Consider the following 20,494-nt stretch of genomic DNA (forward strand, 5'->3'; position numbering starts at 1 on the left):
TTATATACAGCTCTTTTATGAGATAGTCTCTTGACTGAAACCTCTGGTGTGTTATTAAAAGTGGTGCGTCGTCAAACATCACAAAGATTACAACATATTGTGGACGGTCTCTAGTTTTCTAGCATCGGACCGCTTGATGTTAGAAGCAATTTGGCCGATGTTGGGCGGGGTTACAATTCAGTTCGCTTGTTAATTTTACGAGGAGTCTCGCCGGGATACGCCGTGTGAAAAAACACGCACCACCCCAGAGCTCTGTACCTGCGCAACTGTATCGAAGAGTGTGCAGTTGATCGAGCGAGTTCACTGCTACCCGCCTCCTTCTTCGGCTCGCTTGCTTTACTGATAACTTAAAATACACAAATTGCGCCAGTAGCGCATTTATTGACCTTCAGTGTTGTTGTTTTTTTCAAATATTCTTTCAGCTCATCTCACTGCACTTAAATGTAGGAATAATAATTTCAGCCAGGACAAAAGAAAATTGACTAAATAGTAGAAATTACAAAATAAAAATATTAGTGACAAGTGAAATTATGAGAGACGAAGACAAAAGTTTGATAAGATAAGATTTTATTGATCTCACAATGGAGAAATTCACTTGTCACTTGATTGACTGGGCCAGAATTATACTTTAAAACGAATTATACTTTAAAAAGTCACAATATATGTTGTTAATCTCTCGTCACTTGACTCTTACGTCCTCCATTTCACGAAGTAAATCTATTTTTACTATTTAATGTTTTTAGCCATCCGTTTTTATCAATCCTGGCTTTCACATTAATGTGACGGTACTTTGGTGCGCTCAAATCGGCCAACCCGCAGGCTGCAGGGTGTGAACTATCTTGACAGCTAAATACAAGCTCTTGGACTGTAACTCAAAGGAAGCTGAAGAAGCTGAGGGAAGAGGCAGAGAGGGTCTGTAGGGAATAGGCTCAAGATCGCGTCTCTGAAAAAGGGGAACAGATAGTACAAGAATGGCTTCGAAACTCTACAGCCTCACGGCCAAACTGTTGACGGGAGAAACGTTTAATTTCTCCTCCCTGCAGGGCAAAGTTGTCCTCATTGAGAATGTCGCGTCTCTCTGAGGTACGACCACCAGGGATTACACCCAGATGAACGAGCTCCACGAGCGTTACGCCAGCAAGGGGCTCGTTATCCTGGGAGTGCCCTGCAACCAGTTCGGCCATCAGGTGAGGAGATGGACTTTATATCCACCAGGTCTGGTCTCTTCTTGACTCTCAGGAAGACTGAGGCTACAACAGTTTGTATTTTTATGCTTTGTATTTAGTTCACTTTGCCACTTATATCAGTTTTTATTTTGCCGGAAAAAGCCCACATGCTTTTAGACTTGAGCAGTTACATTTCAAACTGTTGTAAATTGAGGAGATTGAGCTCTTACAATGAATTTACACTGACTCAAAGGGAAACACTTTTCTTCCTATTCTAGACTTGTTTATGACATCCAGCTGGTTTTTCAGGTTTACTGCCATGTTTTAAGTTTTAGTCTTAGTCTTATTTTAGCCTATTTGTGCCACATCCAGTTAAAATGTTTTCTTAATTTATCTGGATCACCTGTTGAACGTTTTGAAAAAATCATTTTAAAAAAATGAGTTGCTGAAAGCAGCTTCACCAGCGAGGGATATTAAAGAAAGAGGAAGTGGTGGTTGTGTCAGTCTGTTACCAAACGCCTGGCAAAAGGCGCACAGCAGAATCAATAATCCACAGTATTAGTAACTCATTAATAGATGGTTCCTCAAATGAGGGGTCCGATCATTTGCAGGCTTCTTATTGGAAGCAGGAAGTTAAACATTTATGGAACTTGTTCTTCCTGTTTGAAGAAAAGCCAAATTAAAACATAAAGCACACTCTGTTTAGAGGATTTGCACAATTAATGTGATCTATAAGTCAAACTGTTGTGAGGATGGATTAATACAAAGTGGTTTTGAAAGTGTAATGTTGGACTTCTGAAAGACAGACAGTTAAGTTGTTGACATGTTTTAGCTCCAAACATTCATTGTTCCATGTCAGTATGTCAGTCACAAAACATTATTATAGGCCCCCAATAAATGACAAGGAACCTTTTTTGTAGCCTGAATGTAGGAATATTCCATAAATGATTTCATTTTGCCAGAACATTTGCAGTCTTCTTATTAAGCATCTGTGTGCCACAGGACTTAACATGATGTTTTGATCAACCCATGCAGGAGAACTGCAAGAATGAAGAAATCCTCATGTCTCTGAAGTACGTCCGTCCTGGAAATGGCTTCGAGCCAAAGTTCCAGCTCCTGGAGAAGGTGGATGTGAATGGGAAGGATGCCCATCCCCTGTTCTTGTTCCTGAGGGAAGCGCTCCCATTCCCCAGCGACGAGCCAGCCGCCCTCATCAGTGACCCCAAGTTAATCATCTGGAGCCCGGTCTGCAGGAATGACGTGGCCTGGAACTTCGAGAAGTTCCTCATAGGGCCAGATGGCGTGCCCTTCAAGCGTTACAGCAGGAGGTTCCTCACCAGCGACATCGAGGGAGACATCAAGAAGCTCCTCAACCAGGCAAACTAATGACAAGTCTTCCAAAATGTCCCGTCCAACAACTTCCACTTGCACTAGCTTCTCTGCACTGTGTGACCTTCAGGTCATGACGGGAAACATCTTTGTTCTCACTTTTCTTCCCCTCAGTAGATTTCCAAACCACCTGTGCTCACCTGTACACGATTGGCTGTGTTCTGCTCTTTTACTATATGAAGACATCCTCTGAAACCGAGCTAGTTGTGAGGGGGGTGTCTGATGAAATGTAAAAGGCTGAATGTTTTCAGTTGCATTGGGTGCATGTAAGGCACAGCTGTGGTGTGATGTATCATGAGGACCAATAAATGTATTTTTTCAAACATTTCCCGACTGCATGTGTTAAATTATAAGATTTTATATTGTTTTTCTTTAACCCAGATAAGACTTTATAAGTCAATTTTGATTAACTTAATGTTTAATTCAAATTCTATAGCAAACGACAAATTTCAACTGTATTTTTAAAAACTAGATCTCATACAAGATTTGTACAAGGTCCCATTTGAAAATGATTTCTTACAGGTAGCCTTCAAATGAAAAACTTATGGTGGGTAAAACTAACCATCCAGAGCTGACGTGGCGAATCCTGGATTTGCAGCAACAGTGTGATTACTCCCGTGGGCTGTTCAAGAGACTACACCTGATGACAGATCACAGTCCATTTTGCAAAAAGTCAGCATGAATGGTGTGTAATTATGGTTGCATCACCTGGAAATACAGACCATTTTGCAATACTGTACAGTTATTACATAACTCCCGCTAAGTTAAGCCAGCTTTGTTAGAGAATCACAGCTTTAATGAGGGGTATAAACATATATTTTGTGCATGTAATTACTCCAAACAAACCACCTTGGTGAGGCTTCCAGTCTTTATTGTACTTTGAATTCAAATATTTTTCAGTTAAAAACAAATACTGTAGATATCGGCAATAAGATAAATATGAGGACAAGAATTTATACACCTATTTTCAATAGTGTGATTATTTACAAGTCTTCGTTTATTGTTGAGTTTGAATTGCTGACATGATTTAGGGGGAAGAAAACAAAATTTGCTGCGTTTGCCGGCTGAATTTTGTTTTCAACTAAGTATCTAGGATTACAGATATGACGTAAAGCTTTTCTAGTCATAGGCATATATGATTATAGTTATAGGTAGTCATCTCTGAACGACATAATGATGGCAGGAACAACCGGCTGAAAGGGCACTTGGAGGCCCTTCATATCAACATGCTGTTATGCAACAAAGTGCAGAATTTATGCCACAGAACAAGACTTATGGGAGTAAATCCAGTAAGTACTAACAGTCATCTGGGACCAAGTATAAATAAATGTATTTAATACTCAGCCACACTCATACAAGACACCTGTTATAACTGTGCTTCCTGTGACAATTGTGTGTCTATAAAGACTCCATTAAGATAAAACATAGGGGTTATTTTCTTATGCTACCAACAGATACCATTTTGTCATGTTTTAGTAAACAGCTGAGTAGTGACCATTGCTAGGAAAACTATTGGCTCCAAATTCCTGCATTCAGTGGGAATGCTGTAAAGGTACTGCTGTCCTGACCCCATCTGATGACACGTGTAGATTGTTCCTCATGACAAGGAGCAAGTTCAAGTTTCATGAATAAAGCACCACTTTTATACTAGTTTATTTTGCTTCACTCAGTGTGCTTTGAAGATATCAAATAACATAGCCATTTCAGTACAGAGCTGCATTAATGTACAAGACTAATAAGGACAAGCCATTGCAGGCGAGCTAGGGGTCCAATCAGGCAGCAATCAAAATATGCTTGTAAGACACATTAAAACGATCTAGAAGTGTATGACAGACCATGGCCCTTAATGCTAAGGCCAAACCATAAAATTCTGTCATGTCTAGACACAACAGAAGCAGGTAGATCATGTACTCGTGGAGAATTCAAAGTGCCTCCCTTTTAGTTAGGTTGCAGGAATCAAAAGGCCGCTTTTGCTTTGTGATTACAAAAAAAAAGGTAAAATTGTTAGCAAGGGTGAGACTCCTCTCATAGGTTTAGCGTCCGACAGACAGCAGAGCCCATACCGCGCATCAAAGAGCAAAAAACGATGGCTGAACAAGGGCAAGATCGAAAAACTGCTTGTGCCACAGCTCGCATAAAGACGCAGGTCTTAAAGCCTTGAAACAAGACATCCACCTCTGCGGTTTAGATTGCAACACAGACCCGGTAGGCTGGGAGCACGGCTGCCACAGCTAGCCTGCAGCAGCAAGATCCCCTATCAGCAAATAAGGTCACAGGATTCTTTCAACGGGCACAGCACGTATTGTTCCGTGTGCGTCGTCATGCTGTTTAAGTCTGCATTTACCTCAGCACAGCAAGATTATCAGGGATAAATCCAGGCACAATGCCAGTATCCTGCTAATGTCTTAACAGTTGGTACATTTCATCATAAATACCCTGGAACGCTTTGGTTCAAACAATATTTGCATTTGGCTTTTTTTTTTTTTTTTTAATATATATATATATTTCTGACTGTTGTTGTGGGCAACAGAAACATTTGTTGATCTACGCATCTGAGGGCACTTCTAACATTCTGTTCATCCAGTGAGAGGATCTATACCCATTTATACTCCTCTTAGTTCCAGACTAGTAAACTATGTTCAGGAATCAGTAGGCCGCCCGCTGCAAGGAGGAAGTCTTTCAGGTCACTCTTCTGACAAGGCTGTTGGCTCTAGTTGATAACATACGAGACAGAAATCAAATAAAATATGGGGGAAGGTAGGGTTAATAATGTTAAGTCTGTGGAGTCCTCTGTCACTAAAGTAGCTTTGTGTGTGCATCCAAGTGTCTCTATTTGCTGTATGTGTTTCAGTGCGCGTCCCTTCGGCATCGGGGCTCCTCAGTTTGTGTCCATGTGGTCATCGGCTGCTTCTGTGGCCCCTCCCAGCGAGGCCGAAGGCTGAGGTTTGGAGGGGGCTTCCTCGTCTCTGCGCTGATAGAACAGCACGTAGGCTGCTTTAGTCTGCAAGGAAGGACACGTACAGGGTTACGCTACAACAACAGGGACACTCGACACCAATGGCGGACAGCCAAGACGGCTGAGGGCTTATCATCACCAAGCATCAGTCAATGGATAAAAATACTGCATCTCTGAGGGTATTCAACTACAGCACACCCAGGTCTATAAACATTAGAGACCAAACTCACCACAATCTGGTCCTCTGTGGCAGAGGAGACACTGCTGTCATCAAAGTAATACCACTTTCCATCCACTTTGTTCTTGCCATAAGCTGTGTCTATAAAGACAGAGGGAAAGCAGCATTAACAAACAGCTACTGAGGCCATTTGTTTACCCAGGAGGAGATAACTATCTTATCAGACCAGTTCCCCGTGAATGGATCTGCCAAACGTGAAAAAAAAACCTTGACAGTGAGTCCATGGAGAACAAAGATGTGTGAGGCACTTTGCCATATTGTAATGTGACTGATCACCGTGTCCCTGGAGACACAGCGGCTGTTCAGCACACCATCTGTTGACACATATTGTGCGCATGTTTGAAGACTAAAGAAACAGGAACTAGAGAGTGGCTGAAAGTAAAAAAAAGGTTTGTGCTAAAATAAGTTATTGGCAGCTCTTTATGGTGTGTTGATGTGGAGGGATATAGGCCTGTGGGTTATTTGAAGAGATTAAAATAACAGATAAATGAAGAAAAAATAAACAGTGACTTACAGTGACCCCCTCCCATTCCTCCGTAGTGGTTTGACACGGCAATGAGGTCATATATGTAGGGGCCGGCCTTGGGGTCACACACAAACTCCGACATGTTTAGATCCCTGAGAAACAAAATGCCATCAGTCACAGGGGGAAAATGGCACTGAAACAGTTATTAAACTTATAATAGCCAAGAAATAAAAACTGAATTCTCTTAACAGTTTTGATGGAAAATACAGCATGTAGGCCTACTGCATGTTTACACCAGCGTGAGTGAGCATGACTCTGCCTTTTTTAAAGCAGGATTTCAGTTTCCTCTGCTTCCTGGTCTCTAGTGGATCAAGTTCCTCAACAGAAGTGAGTGTGTGCTGCACACACAGTGCCAAGAGCGAGACCGGCAGCCATTAGGCCACATACACCTGAGGCAACTTCTGTCTGTTTTATACTGTTCCAACTGACTCATGCAGTGTTGAAAGACCACTTTTGAAAGCTGTGTTAGTTACACAACCAGAACAGATAAGGCCAGTAAGGACACAGGTGTAATTGTTCTTTGAAGTATGCTGTCAGTTCTCTGGAGAAAACTCCAATAAATCCAGTTTTTCCTCATTGCTCAGGTCTTTTTGTCCTCCAAGTGTCAGACCACAGCTCCCTCTAGTGTAAAAGTCCCACTGACAACAGTGTTTCTCAATGTTTTTGGCAGAATCTTCCACTGATACACGGTATTCTTACAACTTAGCATTGAGTAGCACTTGGTGACCAAAATCTATTACACTGCCTTTTACAGCATTACATAACTCTTGAAAACATTTTGATATATTACATCTTTAGAATCCAAATATTCCAGCAAACTGTCATACATACTTCAATGTTTCTGAAGTTTTAATAATCTGGTATTGTCAAATGTGATGTGCCTCTCAGGACAGTGTGGGTATGCACAGACTGACATTGATTGGAACTGAACCACTAAAAAGACAAAGTAGTGCCATCTCTCCAGAAAAACCTTTAGCGGAAACAGTAAAGCATTGTTCTTAACACTTCCTACATACCTGATGGGAAAGTCCACCACTGTGTCCAGCTTGTCCCTCCAACACCGGTTGTAGGAGAAACGCTTTAAGTGAACTACCAGAATGCGAGGCAGCGACCACAAGTCAAACTTTTTTGTGGCCTGTTGGTGTTTCTTACATGTTGGACAATACCTGCATAAAAAAGGAACATATTTCTATTTCAAAAATGGTGAAAAAAGTGGAGGTTTGACACTGAATCAGGCTGTAGGGGTGAGTCCTCACCAAGGGTCATGTTCTCCAAGTGTCTCCATGGTTGTAAAGAGCTCGATGCATTCCCTCAGAGCAACAGTGGCCTTCTTTTTTTGAGGCTGGAGCATGCTCTCATGCTTTTCATAAGCCTGCATACAATATTTACACAAATATAAGCAGACTGTTTGCATATCCTGTCACAAGTACTGTCTGATGAATGTCACCCCACTGACCTCTGCTTCCTGTTCATCATAACACAGTTTCTTTGACTCTGTGTCCCAGTCGATCGCCACCGTGGAATGTGCTGCAGAGAGAGGAGGTGGGAGGGGTTGTCAAAACAAAGCAGCTTTGAAAATCAAAGCTATGAGTGCAAGTCAAAGATTAATGCTTACGATTCAGTTTGAGGACATTTCCATCACAAGGCAGCGGGCTGATGTTGGCTGTTCCATAAGAGTTGACTATGCTGAAAGTGAAGAGTTTGGCTGGTGAAGAGCACTGTTTGGCCGTTTCTCCTTTAGACCCATTTTCCAAGTCAGAGGTCTCCTCTTCCTCCTCTTCAGAGTGGCCATTCTCTGGCTCTGGACTCACCTGGTGGTCCATGGCCTCCTCCTCACCTGGACAGATGCAGATGGAATCAATGTTGTGTGTTTTTTGCATGACTGCATTTCGGTGATCCTCAGTATAAAAATATTCTAATGGGTGACGCCTCTCTGATCAGTGTTTCCTTTACATTCACTGTTAGCTGCTTACCATCATACAGCCCATTGGTTTCATTGCAGGTCCCTGAGTGGTTGCTGCCGTTGCTGGAGCTGGCACTACAGGAGGCGCCATCTGACAGGGGGCTGCCACAGCCACCCAGGCTGGCATTGAGACTAGAGGATGTGGAACATTCAGGAGCCTGGCTGCAGCTGGCGAAAGTCGCTGAGGCTGAGGCCCTGCTCTCACTGTTAGGGCTCTGGGAGTGTTTCACATAGCGTCTGCAACAGGGAAAAGGGGAGATTCAGCAATAACACTCAGAAGTCACTTTTTATTATCTCTTGCTTTGGTTTCACTACAACAGTGAAAGCATTTTTTTAAATATGCATTTTACAGATAACATACATCAGACAACATTTAAAAGATAGCCTATCATGTAACTCCAGCTACTACATTCATTTGTTTTCCCTCCATTTCTTGAACTCTCTGTCTTCACATTGTCTCTGCACGGACATGTTGTTTCCTTCTTTGCTATGCACACAGTTAAGTTCTTACCCAATCCTCTCTAGGATCTTGTCATAAAGAATGTCTGCTATGAGGTTGTGTCTGGGCACGGTGATGAGTAAAGGCTGGCCAAACAGCATGGTGCTTGTGGAGCTTCCGGCATGCTTAGAGTGGCGCTCCCTGAAATATACAGGCAGGTTCATCCTTTCAGTGTCCTCTTCCTGTACCTCATATCTGCAAAGTGCAACAGCACAAACAAACACATTACACAGCTAGCATTAAACAGCAACCACAGTGACTAACAGTGAAGCAGTGAAGACAGCTTAGTCTACAACAAGACCTACACAAAGATGTCATCTTTTTCCATGATTTGGTTGAGGCCATCATCCCGTCTATAAATTTTATGGAACCTATGATTGTAAACGTCAGCCACCACCATCTAGAAACACAAGTGAAGCAAAGTTAGTGCATACTATTTGCATTTCAACCTAAAACAAAGAAAATGTAAAGCTGGAAGTATGAAGAACACTTTATTGTAGTGGTGTAAAAGGAGAAAGTTCTAACATTTTCCGGAGGGAAACCACAGAGTTTGGACAAGGCGCTGCACAGATCTGTCACTGTACCCAGTTTGGGGACCACCACTCGATACTGCAAGGAAAAGCAAAAAAGGGATGTTATTACCCAAAAAGCCTCTGAATTAAGTGCTTGACTTTTCAGAAATCCAGGGCTCAGCAACACCAAGTCCACAGCCAAAAAGTGGAATACTAGAATCAGTTAGCTGATATTAACTAGTAGTCATTTAAAAAAGCATTAGTTCAAACAGACAACCCTCAACGCCCCCTAGCATTCCCTCATGGTATTACTGTTGGCAACGCTGTCGAAAGGACAGCCGGATCCCTTTGTTTTTTGGTGTCCTTATTCTACAGCCATCACTTTGTACAATCAATATTTTTCTTCTTAATGATATGTTAAAGCAAAAAACTTGTCTATTTACAGGTTAACGTTAGTTGTTCAAGTCTAGAGCAAAAACCCTGGGACTAAATTCCACCTCACCTGTGTGGGTCTAGACTGAGGGTCTGATCGCACCAGGAAAACCTCCATAGTACGGTCCTTCTTCATGGGTAGAGGCAGTGTGAGGTAGCAGAATGGGTCAAAGGTTACAGACACCTTGGCGCACTCTGGGCACACCAAAGTGGATTTGAAGAGGCCGTGGAAAATATCAACTATAATGGAGTCGTTGCGCAAGCGGTGGTTCGTCCAGGCTTCCTTGGCAACAATCTGTAATTCCACAGAAACTTTCATTAGATGCCACTGAACCTACCTCTGAAAGAACGTGTGCAACTTGATATTACAAAGCAATTCTTTGAAACAGTGCAGATGAAAGCACACAATGTGCAGCTTCAACATGAAAGACCTATATTACATGTCTGGCCAGCAGATAATAGTGGTCCTTGCAGCTCAGTCAATCCCATTGAAATTTAAAGCCGATTTCAATTTCACGGATCAAAACACAACAAAGCAGGTAGTGCTCTGAATATAGATATTTAAGTGCCATCATATTCCAGAAACAGACTGAGCCTGAATGTTTTAAGTGACGTTTTTGAGAGAAAAATACAGATGCCACAAAAATTCCACAGTTTAAAAACCAGTAACCAGTAAGTAGTGCTTTACCTCATCTGGACGGCCCTCTGCATCTCTCAGGGCCAGGTAAGGCTTCTTCTTGACACGGTTCAGATCTTCATGGAGCCCATCCAACAGGAAGGCCAACAGCTCCTGCGAATCCTGCTGCTGGTAGCCTGAAAACTGGGGGGCAAAGCGTCCCACCTGGGTCTAGAAGCAAAAAGGTAGATATCAACTTTGTCTCTGACTGACAGATGGATCTTTTTAATAAAAAACTGCATGTTTGACACAACTCACTTTGAAGGTACGTGGAGCCACATAGCTGCTGCGGCTCAGCCACATCTGCTTTACAAGATCAGCATAGGCCTCAGCAATCTCGCCCCTCATTCCAAGGGGATTCTCTCGGTTAATCTCTGCCTCATACTGGTCATTGAGGAAGTACTCTGTGAGTGGAGATGCATTGCTCAGGCACTGGAAGAGGAGGAATAAAAAGTGGGCCATGTGAATGAATTACCTCCAAAACACGGCAATTGACTTTCTGTGAGTCAAAGTTATAATAGGTTTTCATTTACCTGGAGGGCAGAGTTCATGAAACATGTGTTGCCCAAATTACTGAGACCACATAGGCCAGGCTGTGACTGGGACTCTCTGTAGTTGTAGGAGGAGCTGTAGGAATTGTAGCCTCCCAGTCTGTGGGAGGAGCAGATCTGTTACTGTTGGTATGCTAGAGACACTGTACCATAATGAACCAATACTTCAGGTATACGTTTAAATATGACATTCAAATATGGCACTCTCGTTCTTATTTAGAAAATCAGCACACTCAGTCATACAAGCCCTGAACAAATACATGCCCAAATTCTCATGATGGCAGGATCCCACGGCAGACAATTCAATGTGTTAAATAACAGATTGGTTTCATGTCTTATAATAAGGTCTCACATATGCAAATTAATTAAGTCATCTTTTATTTTACATCTGATATCAAACTGTGTGTCTAGCACACTCACACCTGTGTTCAGCAGGAAAATAATCATGGTATCTCTCTACTTAGACTGCAGTTAAAAGCAGATTGTAAATATTACTGCTAATTCATGTCAAACCACCTCTTGAGGTGATTGAGGCAATCAATCCCTTTAGAATAAGGTGCAGCCATTTTACTGAGTCAACACTAAATTCAGATGTTAAATCTGCAGTCACATCTTACTTCCCTTTAGAATTCAATGCATCATCCCTGAATGCACTAGTATTGTGACAAACATTACACCAAGCTTAAATGTGAGCATAACTTTCTCTGTATAGTACAATTTCTATATTGTCCAAGAACATCATACAACTGAAAAACTATTCTTCATGCAGTCTACTTCAACCAGGAGATTTTGTTCTTAAGTAAAATGTGGCAACTGAATCTAAAAATATTACATAAACCTCTCAATCTGTCCCAAATAAACTAGTAACTCTGTGTATAGCTTTATCTAATTAAACAGCATATTTTTCCTTCAGTTCAACAGCCTATCAACTCTTCAGTAATCCTACTGAGCTCTAGGTAGCAATGAATGTCATAAAGAGCAAATGAAAGCACCTTAAGGCCATAATGCTTTTTCCAGTAAACACTGTAATGGACCCATGCTGCCACAGCTCAGTTACAGTGTGTTCTTTCATTACATGTTCCTCACCATGACTAATACTATGCTGATGCAGCATCCTAGTGTATGTATTTGATACCAGTCAGCATTTAAATGGTTGTTGACATGCACTGTTTTTCAGTGTATATCTAACAGCAAATGAAACACATGCAAGACAAAACAAATTTACTATGGTAAGTAGAATAAGGTAAGTGCTAATTAAATTTAAGGTTAGAGGAAAAGTAAACATAATTCTGCAGTGTGTAACCAAAGGACATAAAGAAAGGACAAAGGAATCCTTATCAGTCCTTTCAATAAAGACATCATGCTCTGATGAAGGTCTGTAGGTACTGAACTGCTAGACTAATGTACTGATACAATAAATGTCTCAAATGCAAGCGCAGTCTACCAGAATCTCCCTTTTAATCTGCCCTACAATGCATCTGCATGAGAAAGATTGGATAAGAATAATATATTGGAAGTTTTTTTTTTTTTTTGCATCATAATGTCTCATCATAACATACAATGAGGCTTTGGATATGTAACAACTGGAAACTACAGCAGCTGAGGAAGTAACTGATACACAAGTACATTACAAATTAGAATGTTGTGCGTTTGTTCCAAACCCATGTGATCACAACTGAAAGTCCTGTGCCACATAAAGAAAACAGTAAATGCCCAAGAGAGGTAAAAGATGGTACTCTGTGCATGAGAAAAACAGTGACAGGGTTGATAACTCAAATAACATCTCTTGCCTGTTGCCAGAGGAGGTGCTGTTGTTTAGTGTGTAGCCAGGGCCACAGCTGCTATCTCCATTGGTTACTGTTGAAGAGATACTGGCTGTTGAATTGGAGGAGAGTTTTGGGGAGGTAGTGAAATTCCTGGATGGGGTGGTACTGGATCTGTTGAGCAAGAGCAAAAACATTTAGAGACACACATTTGTATTTTTAAAAGAAAACAAAACAAAAAAAATACACTAGGACTCAACTCATCTCTTTTCCATAAAAAAAGGGTATTTGCTTACTTGGGGTGGGAGGCTTGTCTGGGCCACGTGCCATCCTCATTCTTCCGCTCAATCACAAGCACCTGTGGGAAAACAAGCTGAATGAGAGCCAAGCTGGCACAACCAGCCTTCATGTCAGAGCTATCATGTCTGAGGCTTGAATTTAATACCACACATGTGCCAAATATTTCTTAGCTGTAGCAGCTGCAGGTATGCCTTTCAACTCTATTTACTTTGTCCACTTAGCCTGTTTTTGACATTGAGTTTACAGTTATAGGAGCTGCTATGTTAAAAAAAAATTAGAATTTATATATCTTACAGAGGCTCTGGCCTGTTTGTATTTCTTTAAACCAATCACAATCTTTTTGGGTGGCACAAAGTCTCGCATGCAGCAATGGTGCCATTGCAAAATAGTGTCAGAGGGAGGACTTAGTTTAGTCAAAAATTTGCACGTGATGAGGCAAAGCCAAATGGTAACACGCATATCAGAGAAGGGCCGAGCATTGGCCACCTATTATACCCAGGCTACATCCAGTGAGTCAGACTAGTAATACCTTACAGTACACCTGCAATACAACAGCACCACAAACTTCAGCATCAAAAAATTACCACAAAACTGAACGCTAATCTCACCAACACATTAAAACGTTAACATTGTATATATTTTATTGCAGGGCTAATGTATTGCATTAGACTCTCAGAGGTTCCTGTTATTTGTACAATGCTTGTAAATGAATTATGTATGCACAGAAAAGTTCCAGTACGTTGCTGGGCTGCAATGCTCTTCAAAAGAAATGAGGAAGAGAGCCTATCAGTGATCTGAAGGTTATTTGAATAACGCAGCTCTATACTACCTGCCCCTGGAAGAGACCAGCATCCTGTACAGTGCTGTCTGGCTTGTTCAGCTGCTCATAGGTGTTGCTCATGTATTTGTTCCAGAGCCGTGTCTCCTTCTCCGATGGGATATTGAACAGCGTCCTCATCTCCTTTTCTATAGTGTCTGGAAAGAGGGGATTAGCAAGACTTGCTTATTATCTTTCCTGCTTATTTATTTTATTTATTTATTTTTATTTATTTATTTATTTATTTTTTACAAAAAACACATTTAATGGCCAACAACATGTAGACATTTCCAGTGCGTGGGAAGTCATTTATCGCTGTTCAATAGAACCCTCACCTATAGTATCAGCTTTACTGAAATGACGTGTGACCACATTGTCCATGTTGTCATTCTCACACAAGTTCAGTTCCAGCAAATAGACCTCCACCTTACAGTGCTTGACAAACATGCCATGTTCAACAACCTAGAGAAGAAAGAAAATATTTAAGAGGTGATCCATAATGAATGGTCAAAGTAAAAAAAATAAAATAAATAAAAAAAAATGATAAAACTTTGACAGCATTACCTTCCTGACGATGGGTCTCTGGCCATCAAGGCAGCCATACCAGCTGACAAGCTTATTCCATGCCTCAGTGGGTACAAGGACATAGTCAAGCTCATCTATAAGGTGCTCCTTCAGGGCCTGAGTATCCTGGTCTTTAAGGGGAAAGAATTATGACTACAGGCTGAAAAAACTGCTCATTTAATCTCTTGGGATTTGTTCTGTTCTCAAGAGCTATCATAAGTAACACCCAATAGATGTTTGTTTAAAGATGACAGTTTTACCTGAGAACAGCCCAGAGTTATCAATTGGTCCTGGATAGAGGCTACGTTCTCCAACATTGTACATGTCCCAGCTGTCAAATCCCACATACTTCTTCCATTGTTTGAACCACCGGCTGTCGATAAGATACCTAAAACAACATTTTTGATACTAGTTAATAACAAACACATCACACTTTGAGAGAGACACAATAGTTTCTCCTGATTCTCTGAAACTTCATAAAAGAATGTTTTGGTCACCTGATATGTTTATGATATCAAGCAAGGACAGAAAAGGGTCATGAGATGATACACTGCACTCAGCCTTATGCCAATCCAGATCATTATGCAACACCAAACTGCCCTGGCATTTGCAGATATAGCAACAGCAAGCTAGTTTGACTTAATCTCATCCCAAGCAAGAATCTCCTTTAGACCTGCTAGGGATGAGATTAGACGCCAGGTCATGCAACTGTTTTGTGCAAGCACTGTTTCAGAAGTCTCAGTCAAAGTAAGATGTATGATCTTTGCCCCTTAACCTGTGGTTACTTTCCCCATGCTATACAGTAGTGTTAGTGTGGAAAGTCTAACAGTTCAGATTGAATAACATGACATGGTAGTTCAGTTTAGCTAGAGTTTCATTAAACACTATCTATAGGCAGTACCTGACTCATTTCAACAACTATATGAACATGTTTGCGAGTAGCTAGCAACTGACAGACATAACAAATGTGGCGTGCCCTTCCCCTGGTGCCCGTTTCTATGAACAAAAAAATACATTGACATTCTTGTTCATCTGACATTTCTCTGTTGTAATGCTTAATAGCTGAAGTGAACCCTCTAATACATCTGGCTGCAATATGCCCAGGCCCGAATGGTCTCAATGATTTGAAACAATGTTGCTTAACACATGTAGCTGGACAGTTAAGAAACCCGTAAGACAAATTCAACTGGCATGGCACTATAGGCGGGTAACGACATCGCATAATATTTATGTCAACGGGCCCATTTTCAAATCATTTAATGCTACTAAACTAGCAATGAGCCGGTCTGACTGTCAGGGGAACCTACCATCTGAATTCAGGGCCTATTCTACCAGCCGACTAGCCACCACATCAGCCAACGTATCCCAACTTGTCACAAAACAGGCATTTATGTTAAAGTACAATACAGATTAGCCACTTAGCTTGGCATGTTGCTTTGGCTGTTTATGGCCAACGTTCATAGCTTTAAGTTGAGGTACCACTCTTTACAGAGAAATTGTGAAGTCGGACTGGCTAGCCGCTAGCTTGCTAACTTGTTAAACAAAATATCGGTGGCACAGCAGCTTTCGTTTTCACACTTGGAACCACTGGTTTCGTTAGCTTGCTAGCTTTAGCGCGTTAGCATTTCCTGTTTCTCACTAGCTAACGTTAGCTAGCTAACGCTAGCTGAAACACCCAGATAACGCCGGCCGTCGCCGGTTCTTACCATTCGTCGCCCTTTCTTAGAGTGGTTTTCAAAAGTGACCCAATAGTCTGTTTTTGACTTTCGGTTGAAGGGGTTGGCATTTGAGCGGCAACCGGCTCCGAGTCGGAGTCTGCCGCGCCACCCGACTCGGGTCCGCCTCCCTCGGCCATCATGCAGCGAATGTGCCGGTATCGTGAACGCGCGAACGGAAGAGACGCGCTTGGGCGAGCATCAGAGCGCTGATCATGGGAAACGCTCTTCCTCCACGATCAGTACACAGCCACAGCGCGCTGCTGTAACATCACTCAGTCACACTGGACAGCCGGATGTTAAATGGCCGGCAGTTTAACAAAAGGCCACTTTACAAAAACATCCGTGTAGTGTTTTAGCATCTTCTGGAGCATGAACAAAACTCAGCACGGACTTGTGACGGAAATGTGACGGCTGACCGAAACATAATATCAGTCAAATTACTCGTTTGCATATTATGGGTGATAGAAAGGTGATAGGGTGCAACAAATAAAACCGAGAATTTAGTCAAAACAGGCTTTATGCTGTACAAAACACAGGGGAGTTACATTACAAAATAAATTGTCTACACACTTCAAAAACAACATTTCAATCACACAACATATTCTCTGCCAACAACTAATCAGTTCTGGGTCTGCTTCCAACTTTAGGGAGCTGACACACAGCAGCTGGTCTATCTAAACCAAGGAGTCATTAAAGATTCTTAAAGTAAAATTAAATAAACGTCATTCAGACCTGTAAAATGGTAGTGTCCTATTTTTTAAACATGATGACAACACATATGAAAATTGAGTCAGCTAGTCTAGCTGTGCATGAAAAAAGAAAAAAGAAGGACTCGGTAGTTTACATTCTATTACCTGGCATTATGATGGTATACAGTTGCAAGCTGATAATAATGCATTTCAATAAGCAAAAAGCCACTTAAGTTCTCCCAAACATCTCCATGTCTAAAAGGTGAGACAACAAAGCAATGCTTTCTACTATGCAGGACACAGCAGCAGAACCAGTGTATTTTAAGTCATTTTAGATATTTTATGGACAGAAATGGAAAGGTAACACATGTAAAAAGGACCACAGATAAGTGAATGTAAACTTTGCATAACATGAAGGGATTTGTCCCATCTCTGCGGTTTTAACCAAAAGCAAATCCCTGCAATGATCAAAATTCAAATTGAAGGCTCCAAGTAGAAGCCGCCGGGCCATCAGAAGATACCACTGGGCAGCTCCTTGCTGAACATGCCATCTAAGTCCAGCTCTCTGCTCATCAGATCCTCCTCTACACTCTCCAGTGCCCACTGATGGTCAGTCAGTTCCAGTGCCTCCCACTCAGCCTGAAATCCAAAGAAAGACATCATGCAAACAATCAAGCAAAGCACGCCATCACTAATTAATTATGCTGAAACGACAGTATGTACCTTAAAAGCTTTATTTGTATCTGCGGGCATGGCCATGGCAGCACCACTCATCTGCTCCTGCATGATCCTCGACTGATCTGCACCTGTGGGGATTGACAAAATAATTATCTGAATGCAAGGCTGTTTCACTATAGATAAGGCATTACAGCATTCACCAAAACCACAGGCTTTACTCAGACTATGAGGTTTAATTGAAGTGTAAATATCACTGGCCAGGATTCATCTGCAGCTAAAACTTTAAATGAAACAACTGTCAAATTGTGCGTGTTGAAATTAGATATTGTTATATTACTGTCCATAGCATTTGTCATTAACATTGAGAGCTTAAGTTCAAGTGGACAATATCATTAAGAGTGACTCAAATAACATGCAGTATTACAGGGTCATTAGCACAAAAAGCACAAAAAGATAAAACATTTTCATGTCATCTTCGACCTTTACTACCAACAAAACACTTAGAATTACCATTATCTTGGCCGAGGATTAATGAGTACATGCTTCGTAGTCCAAACACGTTGAGGAAATACCATGACGCTGAGCTCACCCTAGATGATAAACGCACATACAAACAGAACAAATGACATGACGTTCACACAAAAACTTAAGCACCTTGATATTAATATATGATGACTAATGTAGTACGTCGCTAAAGATATTGTTTTATTAGTTTACCAGGAGGCATCCAGTGAGAGCAGCTCTATTCCTTGCTGCAGCATGGGCTTGAAACGCAGGGTGAGAGGGAAGGGAACCTTAGCTGTGGGGAAAAAGGGGACAGAAAGAACTCAATGTAGAATTTCCCTGAAAACAACATCTTATCTTGCAGTGAGACAGTGAAGTCTTTTTGTGCATGCTGCATTCTGCACCACAAGCAGCAAGAGAGTGAGCGCATTACTTGTTACAAATCCTGAAAAGGTCCAGTTGATCCAGCCTCCGATGAGGATCATGGGAAGCACATTGGTAACATTTCCTTTCATCATGTCTGTCAGCATGCTGGGATCTGTGTTAAGATAGAGCGTGAGACAAAAAACAAATAAATTCAGACATAAAGTGGTAAACACCTGGACACCTTCCTTTAGTTTCATTTGCTCTTGCTGCAGTCTGTAGCTTTTTTACTCATACGGGTTGGTTTAATAAAATGATGACGATGTTGTGGACAAATTCTAATAATTAGAGAGAAAAACTAACCACTTCTGACAAGAAGATATAAAAGAAGAAAAGACTCTTAATCCTGAAATCATGGCCGTTCCAGCTTTTCGCAAAGTTAAGGTCATGACCCGAAATGGGTTCACTTACATGTTTTTATGTTAATCTTTTTTGAGTTGGCAAAAGGATAGAATTTCATTCATATGAGAAAAGACTGAACTTGGAGTATAACTACTATATTTAATTGCTCTTATAACACAGACATTGTTCATTTAAATGGTCTTTTTTTTTATCGGTCACTGTGGATTATAACACATCACATCCTCTTTATTGGTAACACTTCAAATGATTACCTGTCATTGGAGAGGGTGGTACAACCTTTCTTTTGGTCTTCTTGAAAAATCCATCCTCTTGATTATTGAAGTAGAACTTCCTCATCAAAAAAGACTAAAACAAAGAGAGATTCTCAGTAACATTGTTCCACAAACTGTACTTGTGACAAGGCAAGTGGTTTTGTGTATTGTATTTCCTGTATTTTAAACAAAAGATGAGGACTGAATAAAATAATATGTATGAAACAACATCAACAAAAATTACCTGTTTGGGAATGTATTTTCCATTTTCTCTGAGAATTCTGCTCCGAATAAGAACCTGGCTGGATTTGGAGATTGAACATGAACACATCTTAATTCAAATGAATTGCAAGTGTGTACGTTTGTTGTTGTTGCTTTGTGTGATCAAGCGCACAGCTGAAGGTTACGTACCTGTCAGAAACCTGTTCTAACGTCAACTTCTTGTCACTTTGAAGAAGAATGGATACATAATGGCGAATCACCCCGACAAGAAAGGTGATGAAGACAATGGGCAAGACCACCCAAAGCCGGATATTGGAGTCCAGCAGGAGCTCCGGTTCAGCCATACAGCCTGATAGCTTAACTGCAAAGTCAAAGAAGCAGCAAGGCTAGTGTAAGAGAAACACTTTCGGTAGCTAACACAGTTTTTCGTTCGTCCGACTAATGTGAGGACTATTCATTATAATAGTTAGACCAATTATCAAAAAGCTGTATATCAAGCTACGACTCCACACTCCCCGACTGAACAGAGGGATGGGCTGTCAGTTCGTTTAGCTAGCTAGCCAGCCAGCGTCATTAAGGTAACGTCAATCATAGGTAACGCTACGTTATCAAGCTAATGAACTAGCGTTCACAGGTAAAAATCAAATCTAAGATCAGTTTCCCAAACTTGAAACGATACGTGTTTTAATAAACCAGTTTCAGTTATGTATAAAAGTACCAGCGATTAACACAGCCGATGCTAACGTTTGGGATTCGCTAACATTAACGTTAGCCAGCTGGCTACCTTCTTCCTGATGCCCGGGTCACAGTTGGTAGGAGCTGGCGCGTCGTCTTAGCGCAGCGACCGCCACTTGCAGTGTTTTCCCAAGCTATCACAGGCGAAAACCATGCGCTATGCGAGGTAGTTCAGCAAATCAAATAATTTTTTAACAGTTCGCATCCACTGCTGCGGCCATCGCGTTGTGGTGTTCGCTCGAGGGATGAGAGCAGATTTCTGCTTCTGCAGCTCATCCGCATCTCCCCGGGACGGCAGCGCCACCCCGCGGTGATGGGGGGAGTGTCTGTCAGGGCCAGCCAGCGTCCCTCTGCCCGTGACGTCCCAAAGTGTCAGCCTGTGGTCCACGCCAGTGCCCAGGCCGAACACCTTAAAGATAACATTAGGTTAGGTTTGTAGGTTATTTACACTTTGGCAACAAAAGACAGAAGGAATAGCCTTTTCAATCGGTTTCTTTGCTTGTTCCTAAACATGAACAATTTTATTTGAAGTTACTAAGATAGTACATTTTGCAGAATT

At 41.5% G+C, this 20,494-nt stretch overlaps 3 protein-coding genes across 4 annotated transcripts; 1 reads left to right on the forward strand and 2 right to left on the reverse strand.

The window, feature by feature from the left end:
• The first annotated feature begins 886 nt into the window (after positions 1 to 886).
• gpx1b (glutathione peroxidase 1b) lies at positions 887 to 2,882 on the forward strand. The gene is made up of 2 exons (XM_041962962.1): positions 887 to 1,187; positions 2,202 to 2,882. The coding sequence occupies exons 1-2, from the start codon at positions 972 to 974 to the stop codon at positions 2,550 to 2,552; spliced, it is 567 nt and encodes a 188-aa protein (XP_041818896.1). The 5' UTR covers positions 887 to 971; the 3' UTR covers positions 2,553 to 2,882.
• A 527-nt stretch (positions 2,883 to 3,409) lies between these two features.
• Positions 3,410 to 16,225, reverse strand: usp4 (ubiquitin specific peptidase 4 (proto-oncogene)). The gene is made up of 22 exons (XM_041962948.1): positions 16,059 to 16,225; positions 14,613 to 14,740; positions 14,353 to 14,483; positions 14,124 to 14,250; positions 13,801 to 13,946; positions 12,968 to 13,029; positions 12,699 to 12,845; positions 10,891 to 11,008; positions 10,616 to 10,789; positions 10,370 to 10,528; positions 9,752 to 9,976; positions 9,263 to 9,346; positions 9,043 to 9,137; positions 8,750 to 8,932; positions 8,249 to 8,475; positions 7,891 to 8,112; positions 7,732 to 7,802; positions 7,532 to 7,647; positions 7,292 to 7,441; positions 6,264 to 6,367; positions 5,742 to 5,830; positions 3,410 to 5,556 (listed from the first exon to the last, which is right to left on the reverse strand). Exons 1-22 carry the CDS (start codon positions 16,208 to 16,210, stop codon positions 5,434 to 5,436), a joined length of 3,033 nt encoding a protein of 1,010 aa, XP_041818882.1. The 5' UTR covers positions 16,211 to 16,225; the 3' UTR covers positions 3,410 to 5,433.
• A 350-nt stretch (positions 16,226 to 16,575) lies between these two features.
• On the reverse strand, positions 16,576 to 20,230 carry emc3 (ER membrane protein complex subunit 3). Of its 2 annotated transcripts, none has more exons than XM_041950534.1 (9): positions 19,985 to 20,230; positions 19,390 to 19,561; positions 19,223 to 19,280; positions 18,979 to 19,072; positions 18,375 to 18,479; positions 18,155 to 18,236; positions 17,948 to 18,027; positions 17,483 to 17,565; positions 16,576 to 17,398 (listed from the first exon to the last, which is right to left on the reverse strand). In XM_041950534.1, the coding sequence occupies exons 2-9, from the start codon at positions 19,542 to 19,544 to the stop codon at positions 17,270 to 17,272; spliced, it is 786 nt and encodes a 261-aa protein (XP_041806468.1). In that variant the 5' UTR covers positions 19,545 to 19,561; positions 19,985 to 20,230; the 3' UTR covers positions 16,576 to 17,269. The 2 variants fall into 2 exon arrangements, with proteins under 2 accessions (XP_041806468.1, XP_041806477.1); XM_041950543.1 differs by having other exon boundaries at positions 19,390 to 19,556; positions 19,962 to 20,230.
• Between the last annotated feature and the right edge of the window lie 264 nt (positions 20,231 to 20,494).

The sequence above is a fragment of the Chelmon rostratus genome, chromosome 2 (assembly GCF_017976325.1).
Source record: "Chelmon rostratus isolate fCheRos1 chromosome 2, fCheRos1.pri, whole genome shotgun sequence".
NCBI classification, from domain to species: Eukaryota; Metazoa; Chordata; class Actinopteri; order Chaetodontiformes; family Chaetodontidae; genus Chelmon; species Chelmon rostratus.